Consider the following 25,275-nt stretch of genomic DNA (forward strand, 5'->3'; position numbering starts at 1 on the left):
CCACGACTGCAGTCGGACGTAAAAAGCGCACGTGACGCTGTGACGTAGGCTAGAATCTTAGACCACGGAAGCACTTAATCTACCATCATATTTTATTTATCTACGTGGCCTGGCTGGAGGAAATATTATTTTGGTTAAATATCGACTATTTATGAGGCTGAAAATACTTATTATTTATTTTATGTTTCTTTGTGAGGCTCAAAATACTTTAAAGTTTGCCCATCATTACTGAACATGAGGTCTGCAGTTGGTGCAGTTCAGCTTAGAGTTTACACAGAATGGACAAACCTCACTGTGTTCATGTTGAACCATTTTTGCACTATTTTGATACCTACAGCTCCTAAATGGTCTGAGGCACAGTTTAATGTTGGCACTGCTAAAAGTAAACTTTCTACCAATTTCAATGGCAAAAATAAATATACTTTTCAAAAGTTTCAACACACTGTATGTCGTGTTTTGTCATCCACTGCTTCTTCCTAGTGATATTACGTACAATGATTAGATTTATAACACTGCTGCATCAACTCCAAAATGATGTGTTTGCATTTATAGAGGTTTGAAACAATAGAAATAGATTAAAACAGACAGATTAAAAAGTGACACATTAAAAAAACATTGTTAATTTCAAATTTAGTTTCATTCATTTCATCATTAAATTGCACTCACACTACTACACTGGCATTTTAGGTTCAGGCCATTAGGTGGCACAGTGCACTTGTGGCAGGATAGTGCTACCATTTAAGCAAGCTAGAAGACTGGCATCCTTGCTGGGTATCCAGTTAGGGAAGCAACACATTAGTAGAAGAATTCTGAGTAAAACCAAAGTTACTTTCCCTAGTAACTAGTCACTTTGAAAGTAATGAGTAACTTGAAAAAAACAAAACAAAACAGAGCGTATGACAAAATACTCTTGAGTCTGCTGGGAAGTGAAAATACAGGGTGTGAGCTGTGATTGAAATTCAAATTTCCAAAAACTTTATTTATTTAATACAATTTCGTTATACCTACTGAACTTAAGGGGGAGAGAAACAAAGTACCCACCCCCAAGGGCCTATATGTACATCTCTAATTTTGAGTGCCATGCTATTTGAGATAACAGTGTTGTTATTATATTTGAGGCTTTTGCTTTGCACTGAAGTAACAGTACCTTTTATGGACATCTGAGTTCAGAGACGATTCACATTAGCAGTCACTGCATTGTTGCTCTTGCCCTTCATGCATTCATTAGATTGCAGGATGTTGTGTGTTTTCAGGTGGTTTAATACGTTTACTGTGTCCGAACAAACTCGATCGTGATCTGCTTCTAGAGACAAATTGTTTACCGTCTGCTGTGCCAGACATTTGAATTTTGCTTCGATGGTCTGTTATCTGTACAATACAATACAATACAATTTTATTTATATAGCACATTTAAAAAACCACAGGTATGCCAAAGTGCTTCACAGAACGAGTAGTTTATCACTGCAGTCAAGCACATTTGGGAAATTTCAAGTTGTGCAGTGCAGGAAGCAGCTGTGACTAACACAGGCAAGCACGTCATCAGGTAGTGACATAGGGAGCACTTCATGTTTGCTTTGTGTTCTGTTGACAGACCCTGCATTTTCAGTATCGATCAATCCATAGTTTTCACGTGATGTGACAGCTACTGGGACATGCCCGCCCGTCCTTTCACTGTGCAGCCATTCTTTTAATCTTTTTCAGTTTAACTTGGCCTAAATGCTATCAAATGTATTAATCAATGTTAGAGCTGCTAGAACAGCGTAGAGTATGGCACCAACACGTAAGCACATGAGCGTTCCTCCATAAGCCGGAAGTTTCTCGTAAACACAAAGGTGAACATATTTGCCTCCTCCCACATAGACCTGCAAGGAAGTACAAGGAAACTTACAGGAGATGCTTAATGTGCACATAGAACTACTCCTGATCATTTTATCATAGCTGCGGTAATGTAAGCCACAGCTGTGGGCCAAACAACATGCTAACATGTGAAAAAGAGAATCTACGTCTTCATATATAGAGTGCACGATGTTTCTAGTGTTCACAAACACAACATTTGTTGAGCTCTGTTCATGGCTGAGACAGTTTATCAAGTAAATATCTGCTTATGCTTCTTTATTTAACCCATTGGGGGTGTTGTGTATTCAGTGTTGGGGAGTAACGGAATACATGTACCGCCGTTACGTATTTAAAATACAAAATATGAGTAACTGTATTCCGTTACAGTTACCGTTTAAAAAGGTGGTATTTAGAATACAGTTACTTTGTTGAAATAAATGGATTACACGGCGGTACTTCCCTGTTTCATATTGTGGCGGGTCAGGACTGTTTGGGTTTTGTTTGACAGCTACGTTCTGTTGTTCCAGGTGGCAGCGTTACGGTTGCCATGGTTACAGGGTGACGCTCTCTCTGCGTGTTTCCTGGGTGAGAGAGCGCCTGTTGTTGTGCTAAGCTAATAGGCAGAATGCTACAGGCATAGCCCTAAAGAATGTAGCATCATAGGCAGTGTAGTCCGTGCTGCAGGGAGAATGGACTGCCATACACGTTATGTGTCTGTGAGAAAAAGGAAAAGTACGAGCTGTCATCGAGCAAAAACGGGAGCTTGAAGCATGTAAATATAATAATAACCACTGCAGCCAAGAAGAGAGCCTGACGAGCCCAGTTATAAGTAAGCTATTAAGCTATTAAAGCTAGTTTTCGGCTACGAGCCCGACACAGAACCCACCGTATTAGTCAGAGGTCCTTTTACTACAGTTCGGAGCCTCGGACCTTCAGTAGCAGTAATAAATCACAGCAATAGTACATTCATGTAGTTGTAAACAGCATGATAATATATTAAGTAATCCAAAGTATTCAGAATACGTTACTCTCATTGAGTAACGTAACGGAATACGTTACAGAATACATTTTGGGGCATGTATTCTGTATTCTGTAATGGAATACATTTTAAAAGTAACCTTCCCAACACTGTGTGTATTACAAGTCAACATCTGCAAGTACTGGAACTGCTTGTTTTGTGCATTAACACCAGGAGTGTGACGCGCACATGCATTCATTTAAGCAAAATTTGTGTGGAAACAATGATTGAAAGCATCAGAAGTGATGCTAGAAAACCTAAAACAGTTTAGGTTTTGTATGACACGCCATATAAATGACCACATAAACGCAGAGAGTAGAGGTACTATAAATGACACTATTCTTTATGAGATTGTGAGAAAATTTCTAATCCTTGGCATATGACTCTGTATGACACAGATTTTATTGTTTTTAATTCTAATTATCATTTTATACATTTTTATTTTGCGCTATTTGTTCTCATTTTATTATTATTTATTATTATTTATTTATTTTGGGTAAATCCTTTTTTTTTTTTTTTTACTTATTCATGTATCATTTTTGGCATGCCAAGTGTACAGCACTTTGTGTTCAGCTGTGTTTTTCTGAAAGTGCTATATAAATAAATTGCTTGCTTGCATGCTTAATACTTTGATTTAATTTTGGATGAATTGTTTTCCCAAACGCTGCCAAAAGCCAGGTTTTACTGATAAATCTTTGCTTGATGGGGGGACTTTAAATGTTTTCTTCTCTCTGCTCCTTTTCTTTTTATACTGACCTTATTTATTTTATCTGGCAGTCAAGTCAGGTGTGCATGCTGTTTGTGAGGCAAAGCAGAGGGAAAGGAGGGATTATAAATGCACAAGGGGCTGATTAGACCATGAGACACAGGAGGGCGCAAAAGTAAAGATGAAAGCCAAACTAAACCAAACCAAACTTTGTCCACCACTTGGTGAGTAGTTGGCATCCTACATGCAAACTGCAGGTGACCATTGCAATCTGATTGCAACCAAAGTAATCACAATCAGTGTTGGTCCAGTTACTTGAAAAAAGGAATCAGTAACTAATTACTGATTACTTATTTCCCCCCAAAAGTAATCCTGTTACTTTACTGATTACTTATTTTCAAAAGTAATTAGTTTTTTAGTTACTTTTAAAAAACATGATTTACAACCTGAATAGGTAATAAAGCAATAGATCTTTCAGCCCAATTCTACTTTTTCTGCACAATCCACCATATAAAATGTAATCAAATGAAAAAGTCTCTTTGTAAAACTAGTTTTATTAGTTTTAATCTTTTAACTTTATGCATCAAGCAAAAATTAAATCATATGCAACATTGTCTGACTGGAAGAAATTTGTTTAACATTTAAACCTGTTTTCTGCACATTCCAGCACATAAAATTAAATAGTTTTTTTGTGTTTACACTCACTCTTTCAAATAGATGCAAGTAAAACACAGCAGAAAAAAAATCAAATCAAACCAAAGACTCAGTGGTCCTGTTGCTCTATTTTCCCCTGCTTAGCAGGAGTTAGGCAGGCAGAGGTTTGCCCTGGTGCAGGTGTGCCACATGTCAGTGGAAGAATCTTGGAGTTTCTCTGTGAATTTCGCATTCCCGTGGCAGCGTACTCGGTGCTTGCTCGGTAGTTTAGGGGGTTTTTCGCTGTAAAAAGAAGTTTTCTTCCCATGCAGTGTACAGCGGACACTAATGTTTTTGTCACTTTTTATGGAATCAAACTCGAAGTAAGGTCAGTACTTCCACGCTTTAAACGCTGCACAGTCGTTCTCTCTCCCGCACTCGTTATATTATCCATTTTTGATCTGCACACAGCTGTTGCCACGAACGACGCTTACATCATTGTCACGAGACACTCTCGCAAATGAAATCACGGTTTAGTAACGTAGTAACACAGTAACACAGCGTGCTAACGGGAAAGTAACAGTAATCTAATTACCTTTTTTGCAATAGTAATCCCTTATTCTACTCGTTACTTGAAAAAAGTAATCGGATTATGCGTTATTGCCCATCTCTGGTCCACATACAGAAAGTGTCATAGAAAGATTTAAGGTATCATGCCACATTTGACCTCTGACCTCTTGTTCATTATTTTATTATTATTAAATTAAGAGTCAAAGTGAAAGACAAATTTGAAACTTTGTTACTTACTACCGTTGTTTGGAATAGATAGGAATATAGAGAATTATATATTTTTATTTAAAGACAGCGTTGTCAAGAGAAAGAGAATGACCTGCCTAGTTAATAGGAAATATACTTTACTATGATATATAATAAGCTCAAGTTATTCATGTACTTTATTATTAAACATTTAAACAATGACATGAATGTTACACATGTAGTATATCTGCATATCTGTGTAAATCAAAAAGAATTATGTCAAGTATAGTAAAGTGGGTTTCATCAGGACAAAATAAAAGCCCTTGCACTTGTTTTTATTTCAATACAAATTTCTTAAAGAAGGACAAAAAAAAGGAAATAAATAAATACAAAATATCACACTATTGCCCTTTAATTAGTTTTAAAAACCTGACATCTTTGCAGACCACAACTAGAAAGATAAGCACATCGGATTCAGATTTGATTTAAACTCACATCAGTCAGTCTCTAGAAGTCTAAAAAGTCTGTTTCTACCATTAAACATCCAATATACTCAACTTCCCAGAAAGTTTTGACTTCATGTGTGAAAATAGGAACGATTTTTGTTTGTTTTGTACCACGAGATCAGCTCAGATATTAACCTGCATAGCATTCAGCCCATGTTTAAACAAAATGTGGCATTTTCTGCTATTTCCTGTCAGGACAAATGGAAATGAAAATGTAATTTGCATTAATATGATGGAACTAAAAAAGCTTGATTTTCATCACTGACTGAGAATTTTGGATCTGTCTCCCAGCCTGGCTGTCCTGATTACGATGATGTATAAACCTTCAGCTGAGGAATAGATGCCAAAAGCCAAGAAGACCATAGAATTGTGCTCATTTAGCTGTCAGTAGACAACATGAAGAGAGCTGATACTGAGATGTCTTTATTTCCTTGATGCCTTGTTGGCATGTTGAGTTATTTCCTTCCCCGTGTAATGTTTGCAAGTTTTAATTTTGACTTTGTGAAATTCCCTCATCTCTGTGGTGAGAAATAACTTTGCTATTGCAGAGCTAAATTATTCAACAAGTTAATACCTTCACAGCGAGGTCACTTGAGACACGAGAAATCCATTTTCATGTTATTTAATGTACCTCGGTACAATGACAGTCCTGTAATGAAGTGCCTAATTTAAAATGTAACATCACCTATTGGTGGAACGAGCTTAGATTATAGGACTCACATGTTTTCATTTGTAGTCTTTAAAACCTGTCTCTACCCATCTAGTATTAATTCTTTCTGGGATACAAGTTAAGTATGTATATTATGCACACACACAAACACACATGCAGCTATTACACATTTCTTGTTTTTATACCTAAGATGAATTATTGTTGAATGAAGACATTTTTCAAACGCATGTAAAATGTGGCCAATTGTATTTATTGGGTAAAGGAAAATGTAGAAGGGGGAAAAGAGGTAAAAAAAAAAAAAAAAAGGGGGGGGGGGGGATAGAAAACCCCAACAATCCCCTCTGAGCAAGCACCAGGCGACAGTGGATAGGAAAAACTCCTTTAAAGTGAAAGGAACCTAAAGGAGAAACCTATGGCAGAACCAGGCTCAGGAGGGGGCAGTCAACTGCCGGGACTGGTCGGGGGGTGAGGGTGAAAAAAGAAAAGGAGGGAGGGGAAGGGGAAGGGGAAGGAGGAAAATTAAGTTGGAATAAAGGTGGAGGAAGACAAGGTTACATCAGGTGAGAAGCAGCAGTGTCCCTCCTCCAGAACCAGAAGAAGCGTTTTTTCTTCTTTTTAAGATATTCTTCGACGAGCACCTTTTTCTCAATGATGAGGGTTTTCAGCTCATCCATTGTTTCTGTGTTTTCTTTCTCAAGTTTGTTGCATCTTTTCACCATGTCTTCTAATTGTTCTTGTTTTTCTTCAAGCTTGTCTTTCAGTTCTTTAACTGTTGCCTCCTCTATTCGCTTTGCCTTGTGCACATCTGTATTTCTCTGTTCTACTTTCTTGTGCATGTCTTCCAACTGCTGGTTTCTCTTCTGGATTTCCTGAAGTCTACACTGCAGGTCTTTGTGTGTTTTCTGTTGTTCTTGCTTTTGCACCTGGATTTCAGTGTTTTTGCACTTCAAGTTCTTTGAAAGTTCCTCAAGTTCGGTATTTTTTCTCAGCATTTCATTGATGCTACTCTGCATCGCTGAGCATTGTTTTTCCATTTCTTTCTTTTCTCCGTCCAGTACAGTTGTTTTGTACCTCGTTTCATTATACAATTCTTGGAGTTCTTGAATTTTCCTCTGGAGAATAAGTTTTTCTTCTTCCTGTTGCATTTTCTGTTGGTCTTTTTCTTGAAGCAACTCTTTATTTCCATGCACTTTTTTATCAAGCCTGATTTGGAGCCCTCTGTGTTTTTCCTCCATCTCTTCAAGCTTGGAGTCCATTTCTTTCTGTTTTGTTTCCAGTTGCTTCTTGTCTTGAAGCAACTGTTGATTTTTGTGCAGAGTTTTGTCATGCTTCACCTGCAGCGCTTTGTATTTTTCCTCCATGCCTTGGAGTTTGCTCTGCATGTCTCTCTGCTCTGTGGGCTGTTGTTTCTTGTCTTGGAGGATCTCTTTATTTCTCTCCAGAGCTTCATCAAGAATTACTTGCAAGCCTTCGTTGTGTTTCTCGATGTTCCTCAGCTTGCAATCCATTTCTTCCTGTTGTATTTTCTGTTGGTCTTTCTCGTGAAGCAACTCTTTATTTTTGAGCAGTGTTTCCTCAAGAGTTATTTGGAGCATTTTCAATTTTTCCTCCAAGACTTCAACCTTGGAGTCCGTTCCTTTCTCGAGCATTTCCCGTTGCTCTCTCTCTTGAATGAACTCTTTATTTCTGTGCACTTTTTTATCAAGCCTGATTTGGAGCCCTCTGTGTTTTTCCTCCATCTCTTCAAGCTTGGAGTCCATTTCTTTCTGTTTCGTTTCCAGTTGCTTCTTGTCTTGAAGCAACTGTTGATTTTTGTGCAGAGTTTTATCATACTTCACCTGCAGCGCTTTGTATTTTTCCTCCACGCCTTGGAGTTTGCTCTGCATGTCACTCTGCTCTTTGGACTGTTGTTTCTTGTCTTGGAGGATCTCTTTATTTCTCTCCAGAGCTTCATCAAGAATTACTTGCAAGCCTTCGTTGTGTTTCTCAATGTTCCTCAGCTTGCAATCCATTTCTTCCTGTTGTATTTTCTGTTGGTCTTTCTCGTGAAGCAACTCTTTATTTTTGAGCAGTGTTTCCTCAAGAGTTATTTGGAGCATTTTCAATTTTTCCTCCAAGACTTCAACCTTGGAGTCCGTTCCTTTCTCGAGCATTTCCCGTTGCTCTCTCAGTTGCTTCTTGTCTTGAAGCAACTGTTGATTTTTGTGCAGAGTTTTGTCATACTTCACCTGCAGCGCTTTGTATTTTTCCTCCATGCCTTGGAGTTTCCTCTGCAGGTCTCTCTGCTCTGTGGGCTGTTGTTTCTTGTCTTGGTGGATTTCCTTAAGTTTTCCTAGAGCTTCGTCAAGCTTTTCTTGGAGCTCTTGATTCTTCTTGAGCATTGTATCCCCTTTAATGCTCTCTTTTTTCTCATTTTGGAGCAGATCTTTAATTTTTTCCAAAGCTTCATCAAGCTTTTCTTGGAGCTCCTGATTCTTCTTATCTTGGAGAGCCCATTGTTTCTCCTCAATAATACCCTCTTTTTCTTGAAGCTGGTAGGATAATTTTTCTAATTCAGCGCTCTTTCTCTCATTTTCTTCCGTCAGGATCTTAATCTTCTCTCTGTTCATGAGATTTTCATTTTGCATTTCTTCCAATCGCTGTTCCTCTAATTCTACCTGTTCGTCCCAAGGAAGAGAGCTGATATAAGGGTCTAGGGACTCATACCACGGAATAGAGCTGGGGTCAACTTCTTGTCTTTCTTGATCTTTCTGAGACATGTTGGAGTCTGTATACCGTGACTACAAAAAGGATCCAAATGTTTCAAAATGTTTTACTGGCGAACGTTTGAATGCTGCTAACATAAGTGCTGCAAATAACGGACTAAAAGTTGTACATCCTCACCCCTATTTAAGGATTCATGAGGATCAAAGCTTCAAAGGATCTAAGCTTTAGAGGATTGTGACATCAGAATTCCATAAGTCACATGACATTTTTGAATGAGGTCATATTTTTGTTTGAATCTTTTTAAATAACATCAACATTCCGTAAGCCAATGAGGTTCTGAATGAGGATAATGTTTTTGCCTGGAAAATTACCAATGAAGTTTCAATCCCTGTTACTTTTGTAAAAAATAAAAAAATAAAAAAATAAAATAAAAAAGTGTTATTGCAATAACATACAAAGTGAGTAAAGAAAGTAAGTAAAAGGTAAAAGTACAGTTTTATTTATATAGCACCTTTCAGCATAAATTCATTTTGTTTGAGTTGTATTGGTAACTCGTTGAAGTGTTACTGGCTATCATATCCAGACAGTTTGCACATACAGTGAGTGAAAGCATTGGGTGGACTGAATCAGGCTAAATTAAATCAATAGAACTGAGTGGAGTTCTATCGATTGTATTGATCAGAGAGTTAGAACAACAACTAAAAGAAACTTTGATTAATCTGAAAGGAACTAACATAGGTTAACTGGTAGCTGATACAAATCAGGATGTAAAACCATTTTTTGTTTGTTTGTTTTTTTGTTTGGCTCCTTGTTTCATTCAATATTGCAATTTATATGATAGTATTATGGGTTTGTTAAACTGTTCTGTGAAAATGTTAGGAAATGAAATATCACAGCTGGAAATCAATGAAAGTCTAAATTCAGAAGAAGTTTTGTCCTTTTCCTCATTAATGCACATCATAGATAACTATGTAATGTGTCTGTTGCACACTTTGTATGTCAGGAATAACCATAAATGTGTTGTCTTACAAACGGCTGCATCAGGTCTTTGCATCCAAAATAAGCGAGGATAACAGAACTCCTGGAAAGCAAAAAGAAAAATCTGGTTCTTGTTTTTAAGACAGTCACCTTTAGTTTCATGCTGAGTAATGCTGGATTGTTGCAAACAAACCTGATTATGTTTCCCACTGGGTTTTATACTTCGGAGGCAACACAGAGTAAAGAGAAGCATTGTTATTCCAGTTTAACTTTAGTCTCAATTTAGTTTTATCCCCTTGTAAATTTGATAAGAGCCAAATTCAGGAAACAAACTCAGTGTGTGGCCAGAAAATGCCATGGTGGCTTACAAACACGTCACAACAAAATATGAAAGATAAGACATCACAACTATAACGGAAACAGACGCAGAAGAATTCATCTCTGAAATTACTCACTTTGTTGAACTGGCATTTGCCCGAGACCACCGGAATTGGTGGAATGGACACAAAGAAAATCAAAGGTAGACAAAAATCCATCAGGAGGGATCAGGAGAGAGCAACGGTCTGCCAAGCCATTCCCTGTTTCAGAGTTTTGTAGTTTTGTACCTGCTGTCGCTTTAATATTAAACTAACGAGGTTGAAATAGACTCACAGTGGTTTCTGCTTCTTAATTGGACACATGTATATCCGTTAAGTATCCCAGTTCTCCATCACCGTGTCCGATGGGACAAATGAGGTGAATGGTAGAAGATTTTAACAATACCTGGTAGCTTAACACATTTTAAAATTTATTCATGAAGGAGGTCTTGATGGAGATATCTGCTGACTACAACAGAAGCTCTGAAATATTATTTGTTCTTCCTAAAGACTAATTAGTGTGAATGCTTTTCAAGCGTTCACAGTATTGTTCTTCTAATCTTTATTCTTCTATTTAGTGTGAATGCTTGTAAAAGCATTCACAGTATTGTTCTTCTACATCTTTATTTTTCTATTTTATTATTATATATTCCGTACGTTTTTTGTACTCCTACTCCTTCAAAACCGTTCAACTTAGAAAAACCATTCAAACACCGTTAGATTCCTCTTCTTTTGGACATGACTGCTTCTATTTTTCTCATTTTTAACATTTATATTTTTAATTTTATTCAACTTTATTCAACAAAAATTTCCCATGTATTTCAATGGGGAGACCCTTCAAATTCTCATTCAACTTACTCATTTTTAAACTCTTACTACTTCCACACACGTTGACATAGAGCCACCATTCAAACTTTAAAACGAAGACAAGACATTCAACTATTCAACTTGTATTTATCTTTTCAATATCTATTATACTTTTTCTTCAGTTCCAGTTTAAGTTTCATGCTGTTTTTTCAGCCGTTTCAGAGTTTATAATGGGTGTGTATGGGACGGAATGTTGGCGCTAGAGTGAGACAGCTCAACTGCTAGAGTGAGAGGAGCAAAAAAAATTATCTTGAAATCTTCTCTTTAAACTGCTGCTGTGTCCACAGCGTTTGCTCTACAGGTATGATTTTACCCTCAAAACGTAGCCATCGCTGTCCTCTTTCATCCAATGTGTTTACTATTGTAATAGGTGTTATGGTTCTTTCATAAATGTCACCAATGTGCAGCCTCCTCCCTCCAACTCCTCCATAGACTCCAATGTTAAAATGGCTCAGAAAGTTCCTTTGAAAACCAGAAGTACAGGCTGTCTTTACACTGTCACCACGTCTATATAATAAACTCCACAGGCATGAAAACTGAGAATTTGGTAGACTGGACATTGCTGGTGCTCACGGTGAAAGAATTTTGTCAATACGACATGTACTTTTCATTTGGGAAGGATTTGTTTCGGGCTGACTTTTCTGTTCATTTTAAGCATCAAAAGTGAGGCGCATGTCTGTGCAGGGAGCCATTGGGTGCAGTCACTATAGCAACCAGGCTCACACCTGCATGCCTAACGAGCTCTCTCTCACTCTGCCAAGATTCATCTTAAACACTTCTCTTTCAACTGCTGCTGTGTCCACAGTGTTTGCTCTACAGCCATCATTTTACCCTCAAAACGTCGCCATCATTGTTCTCTGTCCAACACCGTGTCTTTAAAAGCTCAGAGATGTAAAGTTTTTAAACTGTGTGGATCCAAGTGGAGGGATCACATTTTAGTCATTCAGTGATTCAAAGAATATGAACTTTTAATATTCATTCAGATGTTTTATGACTCTAAATTTCCTTTTCTCATTTCTTAGGTTTTTCTAATTTACAATTAAAACATTTTCAGCTATTTTCCAACTTCTTCTGTGTGAATGTCAGCTTTTAGCAGTTCAGCACTTTTGTTTTCAGGCAAAAATTTCTTTATTTTTCATCTCATTCAACATTTTTAACTTAAATTCAGCAATTAATTCATTTCAATGCATACATTCAGATTCAAGCATTCACACTGCAGTTTCTTCAGAAAATGCACTTTCTAGTTCATTATTATTATATATTCCGTAAGTTTTTTGTAGTCCTACTCCTTCAAAACCGTTCAACTTAGAAAAACCATTCAAACACCATTAGATTCCTCTTCTTTTGGACATGACTGCTTGTATTTTTCTCATTTTTAACATTTATATTTTTAAAATTATTCAACTTTATTCAACAAAAATGTCCCATGTATTTCAATGGAGAGACCCTTCAAATTCTCATTCAACTTACTACTTCCACATACATTGACATAGATCCACCATTCAAACTTTAAAACGAAGCCAAAACATTCAACTATTCAACTTGTATTTATCTTTTCAATATCTATTATACTTTTTCTTCAGTTCCAGTTTAAGTTTCATCCTTTTTTTCAGCCGTTTCAGAGTTTATAATGGGTGTGTATGGGACGGAATGTTGGCGCTAGAGTGAGACAGCTCAACTGCTAGAGTGAGAGGAGGGGGGGAATTTATCTTAAAATCTTTTTTTAAAACTGCAGCTGTGTCCACAGCGTTTGCTCTACAGCCATCATTTTACCCTCAAAACGTAGCCATCGCTGTCCTCTTTCATCCAATGTGTTTACTATTGTAATAGGTGTTATGGTTCTTTCATAAATGTCACCAATGCACAGCCTCCTCCCTCCAACTCTTCCATAGACTCTAATGTTAAAATGGCTCAGAAGGTTCGTTTGAAAACCAGAAGTACAGGCTGTCTTTACACTGTCACCACGTCAATATAATAAACTCCACCGGCATGAAAACTGAGAATTTGGTAGACTGGACATTGCTGGCGCTCACGGTGAAAGAATTTTGTCAATATGACCCGTTCTTTTCTTTTGGGAACGATTTGTTTCGGGCTGACTTTTCTGTTCATTTTAAGCAGCAAAAGTGAGGCGCATGTCTGTGTGCTTGTGTATGGAGCCATTGGGTGCAGTCACTATAGCAACCAGGCTCACACCTGCCTGCTTAACAAGCTCTCTCTCACTCTGCCATGATTAATCTTAAACACTTCTCTTTCAACTGCTGCTGTGTCCACAGTGTTTGCTCTACAGCCATCATTTTACCCTCAATACGTAGCCATTGTTGTTTTCTTTCCAACAGCGTGTCTTTCAAAGATCAGAGATGTAAACTTTTTAAACTGTGTGGATCCAAGTGGAGGGATCACATTTTAGTCATTCAGTGATTCAAAGAATATGAACTTTTAATATTCATTCAGATGTTTTCTGACTCTAAATTTTCTTTTCTCATTTCTTAGGTTTTTCTAATTTACATTTAAAACATTTTCAGCTATTTTCCAACTTCTTCTGTGTAAATGTCAGCTTTTAGCAGTTCAGCACTTTTGTTTTCAGGCGAAAATTTCTGTATTTTCCATCTAATTCAAAATTTTTAACTTAAATTCAGCAATTAATTCATTTCAGTGCATACATTCAGATTCAAGCATTCACACTGCAGTTTCTTCAGAAAATGCACTTTCTAGTTTATTTAATGGACTTATGTATTAGTTGGGGGCTTATTTTGAGTTCAGGGCTAGCCTAAATAAAGATTTATTTTTTGTTGATTTTTTCCCCCATCTCCTTGCATGGCGAGTCTGCCTTTGGGTCTACACCTAACAATCTATGAAACTTTGGCCATAATACCTAATTTAACAAATCACCGAAGACTTGTTATAAAAATGAATTCATTTGTCACACATTCAAGAACAGGCTACAGACAGGGTAGATTGCAATATATACATTTATTTGACAGAAAAAACAGGCATTGTAGCTCTCATTGAAGTAATGCCAGTTTAATTACAGCTGATTCCATATAGTGTAACGGGAGTGCAAAGTATAGAGAGAGGTGACTCTTTGTCCATGAATTACTTAGCAGTAACTGGATTCACATGCTTAAGTGAGAAATGCATCTGAGATCAAACAGGATCAAAGCATCCAGAAGAACTGCTACAAAAGGTGGATTTCATGCCTCGGGAGATTCTTACAGCATCCTGTGTATACATACATACATACATACATACAAGCATGTATTTGTACTAAGTCAGGTTTTTTTAAAACATTTTTAAATCATATACTCATTGGTGTTTACATTTTTTCTTTACATAAGAGACAGTAAATCAAGAGTGACACACATCTGTAGCAGTAACTGTATCTGACTGTGCTAGCATGACCTATCAGTAATCTCTACTCCTCAGGTGCTTTATGATTGGTTGTCAGCAGATCTGTTGTACATCTCAGGTTTCAGCATTAAACTTCAACCAACACGTCAGCATTGTGCCAAACTGGATTAAACAGGTACAGTGTATATCTGAGAGTGTGTGGTTATTTTTATTGTACTCATTCATTACTATAAATAAATACAAAGGACTTGAAGTATATACATGGTTTTCTATCTCGCTCACGCTCCTCATTTATAGCCAGAAGTGACGACTGACCCGTGACATTTAAAGAAAATTAAAGATTGAAGGCCAACTTTGAAACTAACACTTTCTCTGGTAATACCTAACAGCATGAAGGTTAATCCAAAGCAAATCTATCAACAACCTAAAAGAGAGAGAGAGAGAGAGAGAGAGAGAGAGAGAGAGAGAGAGAGAGAGAGAGAGGACAATATTTAAGGCCTAAACCCAGGGAGGACTCGGGTAAAGTTTGTGGACTATAAAAGGATTATACGTCTACTCAAAGAAGATTTAAATGCCTGTATGGAACAGCTGACTCTATCATTTTAAGATCACCTTGAAAAGGTACTAAATGAGTCTCAAAAGACCAAAGTGGCCTGCCTACAGTACTACAATCTATGAATCAATGTAGTACTACCTAGAAAACAAAGAGGTGGGAATCTTACATCATGCTTGTACACCCTGCTGGAACCAGGCTGTGTTTTTCTGCAAACAAAAAGATAACTGTGCTCGGAGGCATTTTCCTGTAAACAAACAAAAGTTATGTCTACAGTCTGAACTTCCAAATCACTGTTTATATCCTTACGGCACAAAATAAAACATCTGAGGAAACAAGTCAGCATTTTCTTTCAGTCAGCAGCATGGCGTAGTAGTTAGCACCATTTGGCTGGGACTGTTCTTTGCATGAGTTTGCATGTGCTCCCTGTGTCTGCATGAGTTTCATCCCAAAGTCAAATGTACTGAGAGGAAATGATTATTTGATCCCCTGATGAACCTGAAAGCCTGTTGGTAACACATTACACCATAATGGATTGAAATTTTGCAGCACCTGCAGGGTACAGGCCCATCTAAAACTTGCCAGTTAACAATTAAATGATTCAGAGAAGGCTTGGAAGAAGGTGCTATGGTCAGATGAAACCAAAATGGAGCTCTTTGGCATCAACAAGACCCGCCGTGTTTGGAGGAAGAGAAATGCCAAATATGGCCCAAAGAACATGATTCCCACAGTAAAGCACAGAGGGGGAAACATTATGCTTTGGGGCTGTTCTTCTGCTATGCATATAGGATGATTTCACTGCATTGATGGGCCGATGGATGGGGCCAAGTACAATAAATTATTGGACAAAAACCTCCTTCCCTCAGCCAGAACACTGAAGATGGGTCTTGGATGACAATGACCCAAAACCAAGGCAACAAAGAAGTAGCTAAAGAAGAAGCACTTTAAGGTCCATGGAGTGGCTTAGCCAGTCTGCAGACCTTAAACTTACAAATTCGCAGTGGATCAAATAATTATTACCAAACTGTACGTAGCCGCTAGGATAAGCCCAGCCTCCCCCGAAACCCTGAACTGGAAGAACAGTTAGGAAAATGTAAGGAAGATGCTTTGAGGACGGCAACTAACTGTGAGCAGTTGCAGACCTGGTCCCTGTCTTTAAAATCCATTATCTCAAAGGCAACAAAATCACAACTTCATTGCAACGCTCAGAATAATTATGGTCATGCTGCAGTCTCGAACCACTGTCATTCCTAGAGTAAATACAGCATTAGGCTTGATTTAGACATCTGTGGAAATCTATGTCTTAACTTCTGGCAAAACCGGAAACTCCTCAAGACTACCTCAAGTTGTTCAACCCGAGTTTTGGTAGCCGGTTTGACCTACTTATTCTGTACTCTCAGATTATTGGAAACATAATCTTAAATCTATAAGAAACAAAGGAAACACCTTGAAATTCAATCTTTTTCCCCAAACCCAAAGACACTGAATTTGCTATGAGATAATTAACCATAAATCCATATTTTGCTGGAAAATGATTTAAATCAAAACCTAAGTTTCCTGTATACTGAGTAATAGTTATTCTTTCCTTTAATTATCCTTCTGCAACAAGATAATCATCTAAGGCAACTTTATCATCTAAGGCAACACATCAAAACAACCACAAAAAAACAAAAGAAAAAAAAAACAGTAACTGCTCAAGTGCTTTAAATATGTACGTGTGTAATAATGCAACATTAGAAACACATTTACAGTTTGGTCACAACAAATGGTAATTATTTGCAAAGCAATTCCCCTCACCAGTAATCAACAGGATATTACAGGGACAATTTAGTAGTGCAGTTCTGCCATTGGTATCCGGTAAGGAGTGTACACACTACATTTGGCAATATTTATGTAACAACTTGTGTTTCTGTTCGAGATTTCATCACACCACCCCCCACAAGACCGTATTGCAAACCTAGTAAGATTAACCAGAATTAATTCTGGGTAAAAGCGGGACAGCAAGTCTCTGGACAACATGAACTAAAGGGCTTAAAGGCCTCCTATATCACACTGAGCTCCTTAAAAATGTCCACGACTGATTAAAAAAATAAAATAAATATATCACATTGATTTTTACATTCAGTAACATTTCAGTTGTTTTGGTATTTTTTGCCATTTTTTCCTCTCAACACACCAGCAGCTTTTCCATCAGATCAGTAAGGAAGAGGCTTCGTTAGTCGTGGGTTAGAGGCTCCGTCAGTCATGAATGTCTCGTTAATCTAGAACCAAACACACAGTCTGTTAATAATTTATAACAAGACTCCAGTTTACAAGCTTAATTTTCATGCACAGTCACGACATCACTGTTACAACAAGGATGTTAAAAACAAAAGGATATTCCTAGGTTTGCTCTTCTTCAGTTATAGGAAACCTAGAGGAAGGATTATAATTTCATCTGAAATCTAAACCACACTCACCACAAAGCAGCGATAAGATGAAACAGGCTAACAAGACTACTTTAAGGTACCTGTGTGGAGTAATGTGTTCCTTAAAGCAGTCATCATCTATAACAAATAAATAAAACTAAGTTCTTCATAGTGATGAACCCACAGATAATTATTACCCGACTCCAGCTTACATTCACCTCCAAGTTTGGTTTTACAGCCTGCATCTCTGTTGTTTAGGTTTAATCTTGTAGCTCAAAGCTTGTCAAAAGAAGATTTTTTTACATACATGTACATTTACAAGTACTTTTTTTGTCAAATAGCCAGGAATAATGAGAAAATGGACTGATTTCTGTTACCTCTCCCTGTTACCGTACTTACACGAGTGGTCTCATAGCCCATACTGATCCCTGTGATAACAGGCAGCCATTTTTAGTTTCAATACTGGAGTTAGCACTATAACACAAGTTGGACTCTTTCAACTTCTGAAGGAAAGGTATAACACTTTAGCTGCCAGAGACAGTCTCTAATACAGGGGCGGGCAATATGAAAAACTGGGATTGGTGTAGAGGACCACTCCAATAAAAGCTAATTACATGCCCTAACTAACTGCCTGCTTACCTTTTGTAGCTGGGAAACAAAAAATTGTTACAATTATTAACTCTTCAGTTTGTCAGTACAAAATCAGCCACTGCCATCCAGCAGTTGTTGTCATCTTCTTTGCAGAAAAGACTGTTGGCAGTAAACATCACTGAGACCTATGATTAGCAGATAAAGTGGCTGTTTTTGTAGAGCTTTTTGCTCAAAGGGCCACTTGCTGTGACCAAAAATAATGCTGATGACAACAAATGCTTACTACTAAAAAAAAGTCAACCATTAAAAACTTTAATGCTCCGTGGAGTTGAAGGAAACTGTATAGTCAGGTGATAGTTTTGTGTGGGTTCATTCCTTTTTACATACAAGCGCTTAAATATGATTAAAAATATTTATAGAAGCTGATTTAATATCTCAGATGAACTTCATGTGATATTTAATACATAGAAATGTCCTCTATTGTGACATGAGCTCATCACTCACTTGAAAGCGCCTCCACCTCTCTGGCTTTTGACAAACCCACTCCAGAGTTTTGCTTGGGCTGGGCTCCCAGCTCCTCTGCCTCCTTGGACGAATTCCGATTCTCATCTACAGGTTTCTTCTCCTTCGCCTCCTCTGGATTGTAGTGCCCACCCTCTTTTGCCACCATCTTCTCCACCTTCTCTATTAAGTGTCCCACTTGGGGATTCTCCCCAAATATGCAGTTGTTAATAAGAAAGTACCTCCGCTTGCATTTCTCCAGCACCCACTGCAGATCTTTACCCTCCCTACGAATGTACCTCTCGATGGAGATTTTCTTCAACACATCTGCCCAGGTGAACACCACAATTGTATGCCTCCACACGTCCTCCCCAAAGAGGCTCACGTGTTCCTCAAGGCGAGCACGGTCCACCTCGGTGAACATGCCAACAGGGATGACGAGCAAGAAGGCGTGTGGACCTGGAGGGCAAAGAGAGGCTCCCCTGACTAACTCCTGTTTATAGGAAGGCGGAGTATCCTGGGAAGAGAACCATCCTGGCGTGTCCACCACTGTCACCTGTCGTCCCTGCACCTCCGTCTGCCTCGTAACACAGAACTCAGCAGCTCGCTCTAAATGAAACTCCTCTCTGCCCAAGATGGTGTTGCCTGTCAAGCTCTTCCCCGGCCACCTCCATCCCAACACCACCAGACGAACTTCATCCAGGCGGTTGGCCTCCTTGGCTTCAGCTCCTGCCTTTCTGGCCACCTCGTCTGGTCCAGAGGTTTGTCCAGCTACAGTCCGTAAAAATCATAAAAAAGTCAGTGTCAGTACAAATAATTGTATTAATAATTATTATCGTCATTATTCTCATGATTATTAGTATTATTGCTTGCTTGAATTTTTTTGCATTTATTTTAAATTAAAAAATATATATTCAAATGAATAAAATGAATAAATTTTATTTATTATGCAAAAATTTGCTTATTAGCTCTGAATCCTGTTAAGCCACCACTGGATAGCGCTACATTTAAACAAATAAAAATACCTAACTTTGGGTTTCATTCAAAGCATGTTCAACTTATAATGCAAATATCTAATTAGCCAATTGTTTGGCAGCAATTTAATCCATTTAGACCTGCAGACACGGTCGAGATGACCTGCTGAAGTTCAAACAGAGCGTGAGAAGGAGGATGAAAGGTGATTCAAGTGACTTTAAAAGTTGTTGTCAGTGCCAGATGGGCTGGTCTGACTATTTCAGGAACTGCTGATCTACAGGGATTTTCCACACACAAGCCCATCTCTAGGGTTTACAGAGAATGGTCCGAAAAAGAGAAAATATCCAGTAAGCAGCAGCTCTCAATTCGAGCACCTTTGGGATCTGCAGTTGGCAGCTCCAGCTAGTGCTTGATGCGATCATGTCAATATGGACCAAACTGTGTATAAAATTGTGAAAAAAAATGTCAAAATGAAATGTATTATAATTGCTATACACCTTAATGATTATATCTTTTGACTCTGGTATATATAATTAATGTATTTTGGGATATAATTTGTACGAACAAAAAGCTTAAAGGTTGTGTGGATGTCACAATGACTGTAACTAAACTTATGTTTGTTGGTTTTATGACTTGATTAATGGTATACACCCAGTATGCTATGATTGGCTCTTACATAGCATCTCAGTACTCTTTACGCAACATGCCTCATTCACACTCCTCTATACAAGCACTTTTTTTCCTAACATTCACACACTATGCAAGAAACATGTCCTGGATGGACTGGCACGCATCTTCAATGATGTATCCTGGGGTCATCAGGTGTTTCGGGTCTCGCAACATCTTACACCCTCACACAGGCGACCCAGCCGGGGGTGATCAGGCCCTGACTTGCGTACCAGTAGCTAGCCACGGATCAGCCCTCTTAAACCACAGCCACTTTGTGGCTTTCTCTGCCGCTTCGCTCATAGTCTGCGTGGCCCTCTTCTTGGCTGCCCCAACCACAACATACACAGATACTCCCACAGATGCATCGGAAAGCAACATGAGGATCAGGATACAGACTTGGGCATGCAGACTGAAGCAGCCAGGTATCAAAACATCGGCCTTCCACTGATGGATGAACTACTCTACCTCCTGAAACCCGTGGTAAACGTGTGAATACGTCTACCCAATTGCGCTCAGTCGGACCGAAATACGTTAGCGGTAAATGAGTCAGTGTGCCGGAGTAACATTTAATTGTTTCGGTGTACCTTTGATGGTATAAAAGCATTCGTTTTTTTCTTTTTTCAGTTTTTAAAAGTTTATTAAGTATTTTTCAAATAGCAAACACTACTCGTTAAAACGAACGAGGGGTATCTGTTAGAGGGAAAATGCAAGAGGTTTTAAAGAAGTCGGTTGCCTTTATAACATGTCGTGAAGGCAACTGAGCCACAGTCACGTAGACCTCCCGATTATGCAGCAATGCCTGCTGGGGCCGGTTGCGTTGAGCAAAATCGACCAAATTAACGAAGATTTTGTTCCAAATAAAATAAACCTATACATTTACTATATATGGTTACTTTATTTCCTTCCCGGTCCACATTTTTAAGTTACTTCATCTTTTTTGACTTATACTTTAGTTATCTAAAATGTGTTTTCCCACGCATTCTTAGTTGAGTCACCTAAATTAACCTTAATCTCTACTTTATAAACTTTTGATGTACTAAAACCTTTGCTGGTGTGCTGAATACATTTACTGTGAAAAGGAAATGTTTCAAATATTAAACTAAGGCGGAAACTGAATTTCCAGTTATCGATAACATCTAGTTAAAGTTTTATGACTGACAGCCTTTGTGGTTTAAAAGAATTTCTTATAAACCTTAAATACGTTTCAGTTGTGTTTTGCCGATATAGTGAAACGTGTCAAAATCCGGATCGGACGTTTAGCTTCGAAACTGCTAAGTTTGATGCTAATTTTGACAGTCCCGGAAACGCCCCGTCTTTATTTGATAACTTACACAAACTTAAGTTGTTTGAGTTGCGATAAAATTAAATCTTACCTGAGGTCAGAACTGGTTTATTCGCTTCCATGTTCCGCTAAATTCCGAATTATGGTCTTAGTTTGTCTTTGGGCGGCTAGTTCGCCGGAATACTTGATGACAGAAGTTACCGGATAATCCGAATGCAAATGCACAACTTCCGGTCCCTGATTTCAAAATAAAAGCACATCGTTTAAAAACCGGATGCTTAAAACGTACTCAAATATCCTCAATTTAAAAGGTTTTTAGTTATTACTTAAGACTCGAAAAGAATATAACCACAAGAATACATAGCTACATAACAAATTTTAATAATCATTATTTTTTAGAAAAAGAGGACATAAACACTTTGAGATATGTATAAGACTTTTATTGCGGAACAGGGATAAAGCAATAGCCTGTATTTACAACATTACAACAAGTTATTTACAGCTGAATAAAGTACAGTTTTTCCCTTAGTTATAAAAAGCATTAGTCAAGCCCTAGCTACAATTTCATTGACCCTTTAAAAATTTTCTGTCATAGATTAGTATGGTTTCTATGAAAGTTTGTTTCTGACAAAGGCGGCAAACAATTTCCATCCATAAGTCAAAGTTTGTTATTTTTCAAGTTAACATTATTTTCTCAGACATTTAAGATACACAACCCCAAATTTTGAGATATTAACACTAAATTGTATATGGCAAATCTTTTTTTATTGTAGTGGCAGAAATGACATTCCATAACTTTCCATTAAAAGAAAAAAACAAACAAAAAACAACAACAAAAAAAACCCCTCACACATGGGAACAAAAACCTATTCCTTCACTTCTTGATAAATATTACTAGTCATGTAGCTGAAGGTTTACTCAAAAACAACATATTGCTCTTCATTATTGAAATGGGTTTCAATAATAATAATAATAATAATAATAATAATAATAATAATAATAATAATAATAATAATAATAATAAAAAGACTGTGAGAAAGATCCTTTTATAGTTCTGTGTATGCTTTCTTCAGGAAACAGGCTGCCTTAGTGTACTTAAGTTCCCCACGATGCCAGCATGTGCATGTCATCTTCCTCTTCAACCTTTCTCCTGGTTGCTGTAAAAAAGGAGGAAACAATTAATAATCAATGCTGTGGACTAAATATGGAAAATTTACCATTTTACTGATGGCAAAAAGAATCTTCTCCTTTAATGGATTTATAATAAGCCTTAAAATCTGTTGTGTGCATGTACTGCAGCACATTTTCACAATGGAGAAAAAACAATCAGTTTACATTATTACATTTTCGCGATTATAATTGGATTTTATAATATTCAAATAAATACACTAAAGATCAAATTAACAGAAATATGCTTAAAATTAATAATTTAATAGATACATTTTTAAAAAATATTGTGTGTTTTTTTTTTAAAGTTCGGGCAGTATTACAGTTTGCAGGCAAGCGTGTGAAAATGGCCATAACATGTAAGATCTGTCAGTTGTTAGAAACTTACTTGCGCGCTCATTGGATCTTGATGAAGGCAGTTTGGAGCTGGGAACGCTGGGCAGTCCGCCCATACTCATCATACTTTCTTCAAGGTCCTCCTGCTCTAGCTCCTCCAGCTCAGCCAACAGTTCATCCTAACAAAAAAAGAAAGGTGAGCACGTGCCGCACAGCAAAATACCAAGCATATTTTAATATCTGTGCCAAAAAAAGTCTTTATAAACACTGAGACAGTCTCCACCTCATCAAATGTTTCCCCAGAAGGTCTGGAGATAGCATCACTGATTTCCTGGGCCACGTCCTGCTGCTCGGTGATATCTGCCATCAGATCATCGATCTTCCCCAAATCCCTGAGAATGAGAGTAAGAGTGAAAGAAGGTGAAAGGGTTTTCACTCACTTAAAACACCGCACTTGCTTTCTTAATTAAATTCTGTTTGAGATTCTCTGTGTTCAATTATCACACACAACATTCAGTAGTGTTGAAACTGCACCAAAGAAGCATTAGGATTTATTCATCATTTTGACTAAATATACATTTTTGATTGTATGTTGCAGCTTTCCTTCTGAAATATGGCTCATAAATTAATTTACGTCACATGTTTCCTTGTTCAAAAGGAAACCATCTCTGCACATAAACACAACCAAGCCAGGACTACCGGGGGAAAGTAAGACCAAAGCTCAGGGGGGTTTCTGCCTTGTGTGAGCAGCTTCTTACGTGTTCTCATGGATCTTCTTCATGGCCTTGGCAGCATAGCCCATGTTCTTCAGGACCTCCGTGTTGGTGTGAGAGTTCTCCAGAGCTTCCCTCTGAAACTCGATGGTGGAGAGCGTGCCATCAATCTGGGTGAGCTGCTGCTCCAAACGCTTTTTCCTCTTCAAGGCCTGCAGGGCAGCTGACACAGAGAGGACACAGAAGTCACTTGTGCAGTTAAATTTCCAAAAGTGTCATGTGTCTTCAAAAAAACAAAAACAAACAAACAAAAGACAGGGTTCCTCCCTTTCACAGGGTGACGTTTATTTTTAGTCAACAACCAGTGCAGCTGAGACAACAGTCCATGCCACCCAGGACTGTAGGTGCAGCTCTGAGGGAAGGTACCTTTCAGGTTTAATAAAAAGCTTTTGTTGTTTTACTTGTTAGAAACCTGTTGTATTTTCAGGCATTGTCAATGACACACTAAAGACAATCACTGCGAGGGAAGTATTCACAGTTGTGTCACTGTACATTTAAGAGTTGTTTAACACTTTCCTGCACATTTATCTAAATAACAAAAGTGTCATCCACCTTAAATTTTTGATATGTGAACTAGGATTTATGAAAGCTGGTACATTTGTAGTCGCAAGAGTCTAAAAATGTACATTTTAAAGGTTTTATGGGATTTTCACTGTAAAAAAACAAAACAAAAAAGACTTGTTAGAAATAAGAGTCAGGTTTTTATAAACTCTGTTTATATAGACATTGTGTCTTCGGTTTAACCCATGAGCTGTTGCTACCACACATCAAGTTATTAAGCAAGAACAACAGAAATGTAAAATGAGATATAAAAGGCCCATAAACCACCTCCTTTGTTTTGATATTTGCCCGGACAAAAGATAAGTGTACAAGATAAGACTTCCTGGAGGCTTAGTGTGTCATGGCCTGGCCTCGGTGGAGGAACAGGTGCACACATTTTTTCAGACCATCATAAAAACAAATATAAATACCCCTCTTGTTCTTCGTGCCGTGCTTCTTGGCTATCGCAATTTCTTGCTCTATCTTCTTTTCCAGGTAGTCCTGCTTCTTTGTCAGCATTTCTTCTGTTTCCCGGAGTTTGTGGATGGCCTCCTGGGCCGAAGGGCTTCCCTTCGACTTGTGTTTCGAGCCCCCCTTGAACAAATTGGAGATTTTGCTCATTTTGGCTGTTTTGGGGGGTAAACTTTGTTAGTAACTAAAACGCAAAACACTCTGAACGATCGACCAAGCTTCTTTTCTCTAAAGGCGGGTGTGTTGCGGGCAGATATTCCAGCTCGACGGCTTTGTGTGCTTTCAAACAAGCCAGTGAACACAACTCTCGCCACACCTTTCGCAGATACCTGCGTGACGTCTGGATACCTGACGCCTTACCTCCCGTTTCCACCAGGGCTTAAATTTTGCGTCTTTTCCGTGTTTTCTCTCCAAACGGGATAATACAACAGTGCATCATATCTCGTTTTAACGTTTTAATTTAGTTGTACAAACAGATACGTTGATTAAGCTGATAAAACCAGAAAAAAACTGAATTTTATTTACTGTGAAAAAAAAATTGTGGATAAATGAAATTGTTAATTTATTTTACTTTACATGTGAGTCACGTGAATCCTGTTACACACATATAATAAAAAAATATAAACATT

General features: G+C 37.9%; 3 protein-coding genes across 4 annotated transcripts; all 3 read right to left on the reverse strand.

Annotated features, from left to right (window-relative positions):
* Window positions 1-6,368: 6,368 nt before the first annotated feature.
* On the reverse strand, window positions 6,369-9,041 carry LOC148101462 (uncharacterized). Its single transcript, XM_087845639.1, has one exon. It carries the CDS (start codon window positions 8,882-8,884, stop codon window positions 6,677-6,679), a length of 2,208 nt encoding a protein of 735 aa, XP_087701765.1. The 5' UTR covers window positions 8,885-9,041; the 3' UTR covers window positions 6,369-6,676.
* A 4,942-nt stretch (window positions 9,042-13,983) lies between these two features.
* On the reverse strand, window positions 13,984-21,587 carry gimapl (GTPase, IMAP family member like). Of its 2 annotated transcripts, XM_006795049.2 has the most exons (3): window positions 21,451-21,587; window positions 18,437-19,204; window positions 13,984-17,194 (listed from the first exon to the last, which is right to left on the reverse strand). In XM_006795049.2, the coding sequence occupies exons 1-3, from the start codon at window positions 21,479-21,481 to the stop codon at window positions 17,190-17,192; spliced, it is 804 nt and encodes a 267-aa protein (XP_006795112.2). In that variant the 5' UTR covers window positions 21,482-21,587; the 3' UTR covers window positions 13,984-17,189. The 2 variants fall into 2 exon arrangements, with proteins under 2 accessions (XP_006795112.2, XP_006795111.2); XM_006795048.2 differs by lacking the exon at window positions 13,984-17,194 and having other exon boundaries at window positions 18,429-19,204.
* A 215-nt stretch (window positions 21,588-21,802) lies between these two features.
* chmp4c (charged multivesicular body protein 4C) lies at window positions 21,803-24,951 on the reverse strand. Its single transcript, XM_087845640.1, has 6 exons — window positions 24,607-24,951; window positions 23,621-23,798; window positions 23,146-23,254; window positions 22,915-23,041; window positions 22,358-22,516; window positions 21,803-22,318 (listed from the first exon to the last, which is right to left on the reverse strand). Exons 1-5 carry the CDS (start codon window positions 24,794-24,796, stop codon window positions 22,455-22,457), a joined length of 666 nt encoding a protein of 221 aa, XP_087701766.1. The 5' UTR covers window positions 24,797-24,951; the 3' UTR covers window positions 21,803-22,318; window positions 22,358-22,454.
* Window positions 24,952-25,275: the final 324 nt, after the last annotated feature.

The sequence above is a fragment of the Neolamprologus brichardi genome, chromosome 9, assembly GCF_056152115.1.
Source record: "Neolamprologus brichardi isolate AB-2024 chromosome 9, ASM5615211v1, whole genome shotgun sequence".
Classification (NCBI taxonomy): Eukaryota; Metazoa; Chordata; class Actinopteri; order Cichliformes; family Cichlidae; genus Neolamprologus; species Neolamprologus brichardi.

Coding starts and splice junctions, on each gene's coding strand:
- LOC148101462 (XM_087845639.1), bottom strand. CDS start 8,884: ATGTCTCAGAAAGATCAAGAAAGACAAGAAGTTGACCCCAGCTCTATT.
- chmp4c (XM_087845640.1), bottom strand. CDS start 24,796: ATGAGCAAAATCTCCAATTTGTTCAAGGGGGGCTCGAAACACAAGTCG. Junction 23,255..23,620: donor AAGAAGATCCATGAGAACAC/GTAAGAAGCTGC, acceptor TCTCATTCTCAG/GGATTTGGGGAAGATCGATG. Junction 22,517..22,914: donor AAGATCCAATGAGCGCGCAA/GTAAGTTTCTAA, acceptor CCTTTTTTACAG/CAACCAGGAGAAAGGTTGAA.
- gimapl (XM_006795048.2), bottom strand. CDS start 21,481: ATGGAAGCGAATAAACCAGTTCTGACCTCAG. Junction 19,205..21,450: donor TAAACCAGTTCTGACCTCAG/GTAAGATTTAAT, acceptor TACGGACTGTAG/CTGGACAAACCTCTGGACCA.